General features: G+C 45.4%; 1 protein-coding gene across 2 annotated transcripts in view; it reads right to left on the bottom strand.

Annotated features, from left to right (window-relative positions):
- mapkap1 (MAPK associated protein 1) overlaps positions 1 to 13,852 on the bottom strand; it is a 141,047-nt gene that overhangs the window by 112,432 nt on the left and 14,763 nt on the right. The window contains exons 3-5 of one of the 2 annotated variants that reach the window (XM_090233642.1): positions 13,258 to 13,296; positions 12,137 to 12,226; positions 11,595 to 11,743 (exon numbers count right to left, since the gene is read on the bottom strand). In XM_090233642.1, coding sequence (XP_090089768.1) covers positions 11,595 to 11,743; positions 12,137 to 12,226; positions 13,258 to 13,296 — 278 coding nt within the window. The remainder of the gene's footprint in view (positions 1 to 11,594; positions 11,744 to 12,136; positions 12,227 to 13,257; positions 13,297 to 13,852) is intronic. The other variant, XM_036976695.2, reaches the window with a different exon arrangement.

The following is a 13,852-nucleotide window of genomic DNA, read 5'->3' as shown; positions in this document are numbered from 1 at the left end:
CGTCTCCGCTCTGTGCTCAGGCCCGTGTTTTCTCCTGACCCTGCATTTGATAAAGGACTTCATTACACGACAAAAGAAAACCATAAAAGATAAGCAGTCATCGTCTAGCCTCGAGTCCATCCTCTTGTCTTACTAAGGAGGAAGAATTCAATATCTACTGGCATATTTCAACTCTGGGGAAAACATAGCAGCACCAAAATTTGAAAGGGAACTAAAATATAATTTCAGGTGGAATAAATAAATGTTGACATCAGATTTTATGTCCGCAAAATTGTGCTGTGCACTTACCTTAATTAAATACAAAACAAGGCACTGGGTATGCTCTCGAGGTTCAAGACATCATATTTCCTAGGTGTACCAGACCACAATTCTGTCCGTTTGTAAGTAAAAGCTATTCTATTGTCACAACAATTACATTATACAATTCCCCTCTAACTGTGATGCATTACACAGAGAGGGCGATAAGTTTAACCTTCATGGGTCTATCAATTTAATCTCATGGGTTTTAGTACGGTTTCAAATAGTATTCATACCCAATGTTCCCTCTAAACTGCCCCGAGACAGCAGCGCAGTTCCCCCAGGTCTGCTGTGCAGAACAAATATCACCAGGAGAGAAGGATGAGATTGAAATTCACTCAACTTTCTAGAGTTTTCCTCTCTCTTAGTTATTAACACGTTTCCCTTTAGTGTGGCAATTGCGATCGAATCAACTCGAAATTTGCCGCTTTCAATGCAACATACAGAAACAAAACGAACTATGCAAGACCTAAGTATGCAAAACTATGCAATATATTTTTTTGTTTTAGGCAGAATGCATCAGAGTACGACTCAGCACATACACTACCGTTCAGAAGTTTGGGGTCACTGAAAAATGTCCTTATTTTTTAAAGACAAGCACATTTTTTTTGTCCATTAAAATATACATCAAAATTGATCAGAAATACAGTGAAGATAATGTTAATGTTGTAAATTACTTTTGTTGCTGGCAACGGCTGATTTTCTATAGAATATCTACATAGGCGTACAGAGACCCATTATCAGCAACCATCACTCCTGTGATCCAATGGCATGTTGTGTTAGCTAATCCAAGTTTATCATTTTAAAAGGATAATTGATCATTAGAAAACCCTTTTGCAATTATATTAGGACAGATGAAAACTGTACCCGCAAAACTCCAGAATGGTACCTGCAAAACACCAGTCTCAACGTCAACAGTGAAGAGGCGACTCCGGAATGCTGGCCTTCTAGGCAGAGTTCCTGCTTCCAGTGTCTGTGTTCTTTGGCCCATCGTAATATTTTCTTTTTATTGGCCAGTCTGAGATATGGCTTTTTCTTTGCAACTCTGCCTAGAAGGCCAGCATCCCGGAGTCACCTCTTCACGGTTTTGTTTTCACCAGACTGGTGTTTTGGGGGTACTATTTAATGAAGCTGCCGGTTGAGGACTTATGAGGCGTCCGTTTCTCAAACTAGACACTCTAATGTACTTGTCCTCTTGCTCAGTTGTGCACCGGGGCCTCCCACTACCTATTCTGGTGAGAGTCAGTTTGCGCTGTTCTGTGAAGGGAGTAGTACACAGCGTTGTACGAGATCTTCAGTTTCTTAGCAATTTCTTGCATGGAATAGCCTTCATTTCTCACAACAAGAACATACTGATGAGTTTCAGAAGAAAGTTATTTGTTTCTGGCCATTTTGAGCCTGTAATCGAACCCACAAATGCTGATGCTCCAGATACTCAACCAGTTGCATTGTTTCTTTAAAAATCAGCACAACAGTTTCCAGCTGTGCTAACACAATTACAAAAGGGTTTTCCAATGATCAATTAGCCATTTAAAATTATAAACTTGGATAAGCTAACACAACGTGCCATTGGAACACAGGAGTGGTGGTTGCTGATAATGGGCCTCTACACCTATGTAGATATTCCAGATAAATCTGCCGTTTCCAGCTACAAGTCACTTACAACATTAACAAAAAACTAAAAAAATTGCTATTCTTTCAAAAACAAGGACATTTCTAAGTGACCCCAAACTTTTGAAAGGTAGCGTTCAACATCATAGTGCCCACAAAGCTCATCACTAAGCTAAGGACTCTGGGACTAAACACCTCCCTCTGCAACTGGATCCTGGACTTCCTGACGGGCCACCCCCAGGTGGTAAGGGTAGGCAACAACAAATCCGCCAAGCTGACCCTCAACACGGGGGCCCCTCAGGTGTGCGTGCTTAGTCCCCTCCTGTACACCCTGTTCACTCATGACTGCAAGGCCAAGGCCACCTGTTATATTCGGCAGGTGTGACTAATAAAATTTGAATTGAAGTCGGGCTAACATAACAGCATGTCGTCGGGCTAACGTAACAGCATGGAGTCGGGCTAACATAGCAGCATGTCGTCGGGCTAACGTAACAGCATGGAGTCGGGCTAACGTAACAGCATGTCGTCGGGCTAACATAACAGCATGTCGTCGGGCTAACGTAACAGCATGACGTCGGGCTAACTTAACAGCATGACGTCGGGCTAACTTAACAGCATGACGTCGGGCTAACGTAACACCATTTCGTCGGGCTAACGTAACAGCATGTCGTCGGGCTAACGTAACAGCATGTCGTCGGGCTAACGTAACAGCATGACGTCGGGCTAACGTAACAGCATGACGTCGGGCTAACGTAACAGCATGACGTCGGGCTAACGTAACAGCATGACGTCGGGCTAACTTAACAGCATGACGTCGGGCTAACGTAACAGCATGAAGTCGGGCTAACGTAACAGCATGACGTCAGGCTAACGTAACAGCATGGAGTCAGGTTATCGTAACAGCATGGAGTCAGGCTAATGTAACAGCATGGAGTCGGGCTAACATAACAGCATGGAGTCGGGCTAACATAACAGCATGGAGTCAGGCTAACATAACAGCATGACGTCGGGCTAACGTAACAGCATGACGTCGGGCTAACGTAACAGCATGGAGTCGGGCTAACGTAACAAAATGAAGTCAGGCTAACTTAATAAAATGAAGTCAGGCTAACATAACAAAATGAAGTCAGGCCCCCAAGCCATTTGTATGTGATTTGAGAACCCGCACACGGGCCAAAAATAGAGTCTAGTTGTATAGTGTATAGACAGCCTTAGTGGTGAAGTGTCTGCTTTAATCAGTTAACACAGTACCTTGAAGTTTAACAACTGGGCATTGAGAACAAACAGTTTACAGTGCATGCCAGGGTATAGCCACTCATGTCATATCACAACCACTCATCCAATCAACGAGTGGACTCATCCAATCGATATGCTCCACAACGAAACATCTTAAAATCACTACACATGGGTATGAACCCATTCTCAAGTGAAGAGAAGAGAATTATGCATCGGTGCCACCCTCAATTAATCGATATGCTCCACAACGAAACATTTTGAAATCACTACACATGGGTATGAACCCATTCTCAAGTGAAGAGAAGAGAATTATGCATCGGTGCCACCCTCAATTAATCCTTAAGAAGTCTCGAGAGGTATTTGTTTGGTTAAAAAGTGATTGTGATGTTTTCTGTCTCCATGGTGATGATGAATCAAATACACAAGACTCCATTTCACTAATCATCACCGTAATTAGTTGGTCCCTGTGTCGCCAGGCTACAGTCTCAGGATGGTTGCTATGGTAATGTCAGGATGGGGAAGCTGGGGCCTTGATGTGTTTTTTTTTTGTTGGGGGGGGGGGGGGGGGGGAGGGTGTCTGGGCCTTCGACTATGCGTCTGAGGGGGGGTTGGGTAAGTAGACGAGCAACCCCACCCGCAGGCGGACGATGCTGTGTACACAGGTGCCGATGTCATCTAGAATATGACTCTAGCTGTTCAGGGACTACGTTGAAAGCAACTATTATCTATTATTTTTGCTGCTTGCTTTCTCTTTTACGCAGTCTTCTTCCCGTCTACGGAGCAGAGTGGGGTTCAGTCTTCTTCCCGTCTACGGAGCAGAGTGGGGTTCAGTCTTCCTCCCGTCTACGGAGCAGAGTGGGGGTTCAGTCTTCCTCCCGTATATGGAGCAGAGTGGGGGTTCAGTCTTCCTCCCGTCTACGGAGCAGAGTGGGGGTTCAGTCTTCCTCCCGTCTACGGAGCAGAGTGGGGTTCAGTCTTCCTCCCGTCTATGGAGCAGAGTGGGGGTTCAGTCTTCCTCCCGTCTACGGAGCAGAGTGAGGTTCAGTCTTCCTCCCGTCTACGGAGCAGAGTGGGGTTCAGTCTTCCTCCCGTCTACGGAGCAGAGTGGGGGTTCAGTCTTCCTCCCGTCTACGGAGCAGAGTGGGGTTCAGTCTTCCTCCCGTCTACAGAGCAGAGTGGGGTTCAGTCTTCCTCCCGTCTACAGAGCAGAGTGGGGTTCAGTCTTCCTCCCGTCTACGGAGCAGAGTGGGGTTCAGTCTTCCTCCCGTCTACGGAGCAGAGTGGGGTTCAGTCTTCCTCCCGTCTATGGAGCAGAGTGGGGTTCAGTCTTCCTCCCGTCTACGGAGCAGAGTGGGGTTCAGTCTTCCGTCTACGGAGCAGAGTGGGGTTCAGTCTTCCGTCTACGGAGCAGAGTGGGGTTCAGTCTTCCGTCTACGGAGCAGAGTGGGGTTCAGTCTTCCGTCTACGGAGCAGAGTGGGGTTCAGTCTTCTGTCTACGGAGCAGAGTGGGGTTCAGTCTTCCTCCCGTCTACGGAGCAGAGTGGGGTTCAGTCTTCCTCCCGTCTACGGAGCAGAGTGGGGGTTCAGTCTTCCTCCCGTCTACGGAGCAGAGTGGGGTTCAGTCTTCCTCCCGTCTACGGAGCAGAGTGGGGTTCAGTCTTCCGTCTACGGAGCAGAGTGGGGTTCAGTCTTCCGTCTACGGAGCAGAGTGGGGTTCAGTCTTCCGTCTACGGAGCAGAGTGGGGTTCAGTCTTCTGTCTACGGAGCAGAGTGGGGTTCAGTCTTCCTCCCGTCTACGGAGCAGAGTGGGGTTCAGTCTTCCTCCCGTCTACGGAGCAGAGTGGGGGTTCAGTCTTCCTCCCTTCTACGGAGCAGAGTGGGGGTTCAGTCTTCCTCCCGTCTACGGAGCAGAGTGGGGGTTCAGTCTTCCTCCCGTCTACGGAGCAGAGTGGGGGTTCAGTCTTCCTCCCGTCTACGGAGCAGAGTGGGGGTTCAGTCTTCCTCCCGTCTACGGAGCAGAGTGGGGTTCAGTCTTCCTCCCGTCTACGGAGCAGAGTGGGGGTTCAGTCTTCCTCCCGTCTACGGAGCAGAGTGGGGTTCAGTCTTCCGTCTACGGAGCAGAGTGGGGTTCAGTCTTCCTCCCGTCTACGGAGCAGAGTGGGGGTTCAGTCTTCCTCCCGTCTACGGAGCAGAGTGGGGTTCAGTCTTCCTCCCGTCTACGGAGCAGAGTGGGGGGTTCAGTCTTCCTCCCGTCTACGGAGCAGAGTGGGGTTCAGTCTTCCTCCCGTCTACGGAGCAGAGTGGGGTTCAGTCTTCCTCCCGTCTACGGAGCAGAGTGGGGTTCAGTCTTCCTCCCGTCTACGGAGCAGAGTGGGGGTTTAGTCTTCCTCCCGTCTACGGAGCAGAGTGGGGTTCAGTCTTCCTCCCGTCTACGGAGCAGAGTGGGGGTTCAGTCTTCCTCCCGTCTACGGAGCAGAGTGGGGTTCAGTCTTCCTCCCGTCTACGGAGCAGAGTGGGGTTCAGTCTTCCTCCCGTCTACGGAGCAGAGTGGGGTTCAGTCTTCCTCCCGTCTACGGAGCAGAGTGGGGGTTCAGTCTTCCTCCCGTCTACGGAGCAGAGTGGGGTTCAGTCTTCCTCCCGTCTACGGAGCAGAGTGGGGGTTCAGTCTTCCTCCCGTCTACGGAGCAGAGTGGGGTTCAGTCTTCCTCCCGTCTACGGAGCAGAGTGGGGGTTCAGTCTTCCTCCCGTCTACGGAGCAGAGTGGCGTTCAGTCTTCCGTCTACGGAGCAGAGTGGGGTTCAGTCTTCCGTCTACGGAGCAGAGTGGGGTTCAGTCTTCCTCCCGTCTACGGAGCAGAGTGGAGTTCAGTCTTCCTCCCGTATATGGAGCAGAGTGAGGTTCAGTCTTCCTCCCGTATATGGAGCAGAGTGAGGTTCAGTCTTCCGTCTACGGAGCAGAGTGGGGGTTCAGTCTTCCTCCCGTCTACGGAGCAGAGTGGGGGATCAGTCTTCCTCCCGTCTACGGAGCAGAGTGGGGTTCAGTAGGCCAGTGCGTGTTTCCAACTCCTGGAAAGTCCTTGACAAACCAGGTCCCACTAAAAAGTCATTGTTATTGGTGCAGACAGGAGGTAAGAGAAGTATAAACGACAAAAACTTAATTCTGTCAAAGTCATTGAAAGATAATCTTTTTAAATGTAGCAGGGAAATTTTTCCTATACAACCCACATTTCAGTTGATTTCCAACTCCGGTAGTAAATTCTAAAGAAATGGCTTATCGTTAGCCTTTTCCTCCATCCCAAACAAACAAGTATTGCCTCATTTTTGCCTACCCTCCATATATTTTCAACAGGTCTAAATTCCTTTAAAACTTTGGCCACTGATTGTGTTCCCATAGAATATCTCCAACTTCTCCAGTTAATGAGAGTCACCTGTAGTATTGAAATGGAGGATGTCAGTTCCTCTTTGGCTGCTGTTATTCCAGATGGGAGATATCTATTTCACTCAGGCATCAGGCATTCACAGCTCAATGAGCCAAACGAAGAGGATCTGGACAGATTACATGGCAAAAGAGATGAGTGTTTCTCAATTTTCTAAAGTAACAGACCAGCTTCATGGAGCTTTTCTCTACTCGTGTGCAGAGGGACCAGCTTTGGAACCCATTTGACACCTAAGGAGACCAAAATATAGGAAACTAGACAGCTTTTCTCTACTCGTGTGTGTGTGTGTAGAGGGACCAGATTCATGGAGCTCCTCTCTACTCGTGTGTGTGTGTGTGTGTGTGTGTGTGTGTGTGTAGAGAGACCAGCTTCATGGAGCTTTTTTCTACTCGTGTGCAGAGGGACCAGCTTTGGAACCCATTTGACACCTAAGGAGACCAAAATATAGGAAACTAGACAGGTGAACTGTTCAATTGTTTTCCAACTCCCATCTGACAAAAGGTCCTTGAAGCTAGCTGCCACTCTGCCCCTCCTGCCATGTAGCAGCTTCATTTCAGCCCTTCGTTAAAAGGGAAGAGTTGGTGCTGTTAGGTAATGAGCAGATCAATTCTCCCTTGTCTGACAGGCGGAACTTTGGGTTCTGTGCCTTCGTACCGAGCCACCACCTCTGAACGATGACAACGTGTGATCAACTGTAGGTCAGAGGTACTCTGAGGACTCCTTTGGAAGTGACAGTCTTAAGTGGTGGGTTTCTTACAGCCCCTGGGGGCCTCTCCACACGCCTTCGGCCTGCTGTTTTCACTGAGGGCCATGGTTAATAATATCCAATGAACTCAACGTTGGGCTAGCCGGTAGTTTTGGTGGCTATTAACCCCTCCTCGAGGGCAAATGATACATTTCTGTTTGGAGGTGTAGTTATTGTTGAGAGGACATATTAGCTAGTGGGCTGGTTGGGAGGGAGGAGGGTACATAGGTCTGGTTTGGGGGCTGGTTGGGAGGGAGGAGGGTACATAGGTCTGGTTAGGGGGCTGGTTGGGAGGGAGGAGGGTACATAGGTCTGGTTAGGGGGCTGGTTGGGAGGGAGGAGGGTACATAGCAGAGGTCGACCGATTATGATTTTTCAACGCCGATACCGATAGAGATTATTGGAGGACCAAAAAAAGCCGATTATTCGGATGATCTGATTTGTTTATTTGTAATAATGACAAATTACAACAATACTGAATGAACACTTATTTTAACTTAATATAATACATCAATAAAATCAATTTAGCATCAAATAAATAATGAAACACGTTCAATTTGGTTTAAATAATGCAAAAACAAAGTGTTGGAGAAGTAAAAGTGCAATATGTGCCATGTAAGAAAGCTAACGTTTAAATTCCTTGCTCAGAAAATGAGAACATATGAAAGCTGGTGGTTCCTTTTAACATGAGTCTTCAATATTCCCAGGGAAGAAGTTTTAGGTTGTAGTTATTATAGGAATTTTCAAACTATTTCTCTCTATACCATTTGTATTTCATATACCTTTGACTATTGGATGTTCTTATAGGCACTTTAGTAAATGCCAGTGTAACAGTATAGCTTCCGTCCCTCTCCTCGCTTCTCCCTGCGCTCGAACCAGGAACACAACAACAACAGCCACCATTGAAGCAGCATTACCCATGCAGAGCAAGGGGAACAACCACTCCAAGTCTCAGAGCGAGTGATGTTTGAAACGCTATTAGTGCGCACCCCGCTAACTAGCTAGCCATTTCACATCGGTTACACCAGCCTAATCTCGAGAGTTGATAGGCTTGAAGTCTTAAACAGCTCAATGCTTGAAGCATTGCGAAGAGCTGCTGGCTAAACGCACGGAAGTGCTGTTTGAATGAATGCTTACGAGCCTGCTGCTGCCTACCACCGCTCAGTCAGACTGCTCTATCAAATCATAGACTTAATTATAACATAATAACACACAGAAATACGAGCCTTAGGTCATTAATATGGTCGAATCCAGAAACTATCATCTCGAAAACAAGAAGTTTATTATTTCAGTGAAATACGGAACTGTTCGGTATTTTATCTAACGGGTGGCATCCATAAGTCTAAATATTCCTGTTACATTGCACAACCTTCAATGTTATGTCATAATTACGTAAAATCATGGCAAATTAGTTCGCAACGAGCCAGGCGGCCCAAACTGCTGCATATACACTGACTCTGCATGCAATGAACGCAAGAGAAGTGACACAATTTCACCTAGTTAATATTGCCTGCTAAACTGGATTTCTTTTAGCTAAATATGCAGGTTTAAAAATATATACTTCTGTGTATTGATTTTAAGAAAGGCATTGGTGTTTATGGTTAGGTACACATTGGAGCAAGACAGTCCTTTTTCACGAATACGCATCGCATCGATTATATGCAACGCAGGACACGCTAGATAAACTAGTAATATCATCAACCATGTGTAGTTAACTAGTGATTATGATTGATTGATTGTTAGCAACTTACCTTGGCTTACTGCATTAGCGTAACAGGCAGGCTCCTCGTGGAGTGTAATGTAATCAGGTGTTTAGAGCGTTGGACTAGTTAACTGTAAGGTTGCAAGATTGAATCCCCGAGCTGAAAAGGTAATAATCTGTCATTCTGCCCCTGAATGTGTTCTTAATTGACTTGCCTAGTTAAATAAAGGTGTAAAAAATATATATATATTTTTTAAATCAGCCAAATATGTGTCCAAAAATACAGATATCCGATTGTTCTGAAAACTTGAAATCTGCCCTAATTAATCAGCCATTCTGATTAATCGGTCGACCTCTAGTACATAGGTCTGGTTAGGGGGCTGGTGGGGAGGGAGGAGGGTACATTGGTCTGGTTAGGGGGCTGGTGGGGAGGGAGGAGAGTACATAGGTCTGGTTTGGGGGCTGGTTGGGAGGGAGGAGTGTACATGGGGAAAAGAAAGACCATCGTGCGTGCCACAGGTACACATCAATAGAGTCAGACACACTGTCGGGATGAGGCTAGCCTAAATATAGCTTTGTGGCAAGAGACTACCCAGGTGCTCCCTAACAATATAAAAAGGGCCACATTTTGTGGAGAAATTAGTCAAAGTGAATAAGAGTCTTATGTAAGAATGTAAAAAGGGCATTGATGGTCAACAAGGCTGATTACATACAATATACGTCTTCAAATCTTGATAGGTTTCTTTTCTAGAGAATATCAATAGTCCCCCCTAGCAACCATTATCCTGTCACCACCACAAAACTGTATAAAAACTGGGGGGGGGTGGGGGTATTTATTTCTGAGCAATTGAACAGCGTGTTCGATTATTTCCTGAGATAGCCTCATTTGCATTTTCAAGGCTTAATGATCTCTTGCTCTCTCTCTCTCACGTTCTCCTTTTAATCTCTACAATAATTTTTCTCCACTGACAAAAGAACCAGGGGATAAAAATAAAAAATAAAAACTGTCCATCTTTTCTATGATTCAGTATTACTGGAAAAGAGTATAATAACAGCTGTAGTCGAGAGAAAGACTTCATTTACTTCCATTGCTCTTGGGGATTTACTCACTAGTAAACAGTTATAGGAAGACCTTCCTCCAGGAAATGCAAAGAACGGGTTTAAAAACACTGGGTGGGGGTGGGGGTGTGCGGGTAAAAAGAAGCCCATCACTCTTTGCTCTACCTGTCTACACATTAATCTTAAAAACGCAGTTTAATTCGATCTGTGTCCTCCTCCCTGACGCGGCCCGCCACGAGATTCGATTACGGTGACTATACTTTTTAACTGCTGTCAAGAGTCGGGCGGGCGAGGTCTGTGTAAACATCTGCCCGAGCACATGGACGCCTCTCATTACCCGGGCATTAAATCAAACCGCCGCAATGAATCTTTATCTGCGACCGACGCCGCCACCCCCCCCCCCCCCCCCGGCTTCGTACACGTAGACCCAAATGAACGCAAGCCGTATTAAAAAGCACTCATCTTCCCGCTCTAAAAAAAAAGGGCAACTGTAAACGTGACGTCTTCGCGACCGGTGTAAAACCAGCTGTTACTGGTGACGGGAGACACGTGTCTTTGAGCAAACTTGGCTAATCTGCAACCAGATGTCACGGAGAGACGTGACAAAGTGACACACCCCGTCTACCTCCTTGCCGAACGAAAATATAACGTAATCAATGAAAGAAAAAAGAAAAAAAATAAAGAAGTGAGGTGGATTTCTGAATCATATTTCACTGATGAAATGTTAACACAGCTCATGTGTTTTTTAAGCCCATAAGCCGATGTAGAAAACTGGAGACGAGATGGGAGTGGTGGATTATAAAAGGTAATCTGTAATGTAAATATTATTTCTAGTATTGGGGTGTATTGCAGAGGCAAAGGCAGGCTCGTCCCCTGGTTCCTTCGGCAGAGGCCGTCTTTGGCATGAATCAAAGGCTATTTGTTTAATCTGAGCCACCAGGTTTGTCTGCGAGCTGCCAAGGCACTTTGCCGCGACCTTTGCTCTTTTCCACAAATCCCTGTAAAAGGCCCGAGCAATTCACCCTGACATTTATTCGACACACAATTCTCCCAGTCTGCTCTTTTCTCTGGATCATGCGAGTCTAAGAGCAAAATGACAGAAATAAGGTCACCGAGCCTTCAGAGACTTTCGCCTGTGCCATTAGCGATGAGAAGCTGCTCCAAAATTGCAATATACATTCGGAGATTGTTTCCAAGTTTTGGAATTACTGCCTAAGTGCTTGTAAATGACATTGCCATAGCAGGGAAAAGGTCTGACGCATCTGGGGAGGAATCAGAAAAAGAAGCAAAATATCTTTAGTTTAGAGAGCAAGAGCGAACGTTTGCTAGTTTATTTTTATGTATTGCACGTGAAACATGGCACCGATTGGCATCAAACATGATTTGTCTTTCTTTGCAGCACAAAAAAAAACGAAATACCGTTTCAAGCTTTCGAGATACATTAAGTAATTCAGCGTAGTTTTATACCAGAATCAGATATATATTACCAGACATCTGGGAGCACCTACCTTGCCGTCAAATTTGGAGTATTCGTTGAAAGGGTTGTTGAGCTGCTGGGGGCATTGCTCGAGCCGGAGAGAGAGGGTCGACTTGGTACCAGTGCTCCTGGGTCTATCTTTAAAGTCCCTCTTCTCAAACAGGGAACCCAGGTCCTCCGCTGTGACAGAAGCGATGGAGACAAGAAAATGAAGCGGAGACATTGGCGGAAACCAAGAGTGATTGAACAACTTACTTATATTCTCCGATGTTATTGATTGTGCCAAGATTCCAAGTCAAACAGGACTTTAGCATTAGGCCTAGATATTGTACAGTATTACATTTCATTATATACAGTCGGCTAGGTTTGACAGTTTCTATAACATGCTATCGGATGTTGTAACATCACGTGGAGATTGATCAATGCAAAATAACAATTTCCTGGTTCCATGAAAATTCCCTATGCAGCACTGTAGTTGTCCGAGACCAGTGTAAAGAAAGAGACAATGGAAGCAATTTGCTTCATTGAAACTCCTATCAGCAAATATTTCTGGAGAGGAGAAATGTAGCGTACCTGATTGCGAGGACGACCTCTCCTTCCATTGAATGTTTTTGCATTTGATCTGGTTCTGTCGCTCCTTCCTTAACCGTTCAAGTCTTTGAGCTTTAAAAGAAGTAAATAAAACAGTGCTTACAAGTAATGAAACAAAGATTTTTAAAAAGCCAGATCAACAAAGTCATTCTTGTCTTTTTTATTTTTTTTTTTTTTTTTTACCTTTGTCCGGGTCAGTTTTGACCTTTGTCATTGGTCAGGGTCAGTTTTGACCATTGTCATTGGTCAGGGTCAGTTTTGACCATTGTCATTGGTCAGGGTCATTTTTTTTTTTTTAACCTTTGTCATTGGTCAGGGTCAGTTTTGACCATTGTCATTGGTCAGGATCATTTTTGACCATTGTCATTGGTCAGGGTCATTTTTGACCATTGTCATTGGTCAGGGCTATGCAGCCACACACTTCCAAAAGGAGAATGACAACAGAAACTGAAGTTTATTTAAAGTACATTTGACACAGCGGAACACTCTCCCGGTGGACACTGATGGTAAACAACATCTTGTGGAGGTGTGAGATATGCTAAGAGGAACACTGGAGGGGGACTAGAAACACTCGCTGGGCCGTGTCAAACCTGTCCGCCCAACACAGATGACCACCCCCACCCTACCCAATGGTTTTTCCTGCAGCGATGGCAGTTACCTGGACGGGGGTCTTCCTGGGACATACAGCTACATTATAGAATTGACACTTTATAAAATAGATCTATACAGCTACATTATAGAATTTACATTTTATAAAATAGATCTATACAGATCTATACAGCTACATTATAGAATGTACACTTTATAAAATAGATCTATACAGCTACATTATAGAATTTACATTTTATAAAATAGATCTATACAGATCTATACAGCTACATTATAGAATTTAAATTAAATTAAATAGATCAATACATCTACATTATGGAATTAAAATTGTATATAAAATAGATCTATACAGCTACATTATAGAAATAAAACAACTCCACACTTCAGGCACTCGAGTCAAACAGTCACACTTACATGTTTCTAGAAAGAAAAACATTTTATACCAGGTTTTATACAGACTTGTGTCCCCCCCTCCCCTTTATTTTGATTCTTACCAGCCACCCCTGGTTTCTCGCGCCTTTCTTGTTGACGTCCTGGTGAGACAGTCAGCCACTTCAGGTGAAGTCTCGGCAGAAGAACACTCAGTCCCCAAAACACCACTGCTTCCCCAAACACAACAAGAGCCAAGGGAGCCAAAAGGAGATCGTCTACTAGCCAGACTTCAGATGGCCTTTGGACTCCCTCTGATTCTGGCAGTAACCCCAAGCACCTCACAATAGATCAAATTGTGCTCCAGGCATTTGAGCTCTCATTGGTTCCCAGTTAATTCCATACAAAGCCACCTTGCACACCTCTGCCAATTGAAGAGGATTCATAGCACACAAGCATCCTCCTGACTCAAGTGAACCCACATCATGGAAATCGTGGAGGTTTATGGCTAGCCTATAGTGCATAGTGTGAACGAGTAACACAAAATTCGCTTAGCGAGCTACAGAACCTTGAGGGGCACATTTGACACAGTACCACTGTAGAAACAAAAGAGGCCATCAATTTGGTGGGCTGACTAGATCCTCCGTTCAATAAAAATTGGTTACTGTAGCCCATCCCTGTAAGGTTGAATACATAATATCATGGGCTTGAATCTCACGC

The sequence above is a fragment of the Oncorhynchus mykiss genome, chromosome 5 (assembly GCF_057628025.1).
Source record: "Oncorhynchus mykiss isolate SJ-2025 chromosome 5, ASM5762802v1, whole genome shotgun sequence".
Lineage (NCBI taxonomy): Eukaryota > Metazoa > Chordata > Actinopteri > Salmoniformes > Salmonidae > Oncorhynchus > Oncorhynchus mykiss.
This window is presented reverse-complemented; position numbering and strand designations above follow the sequence as displayed.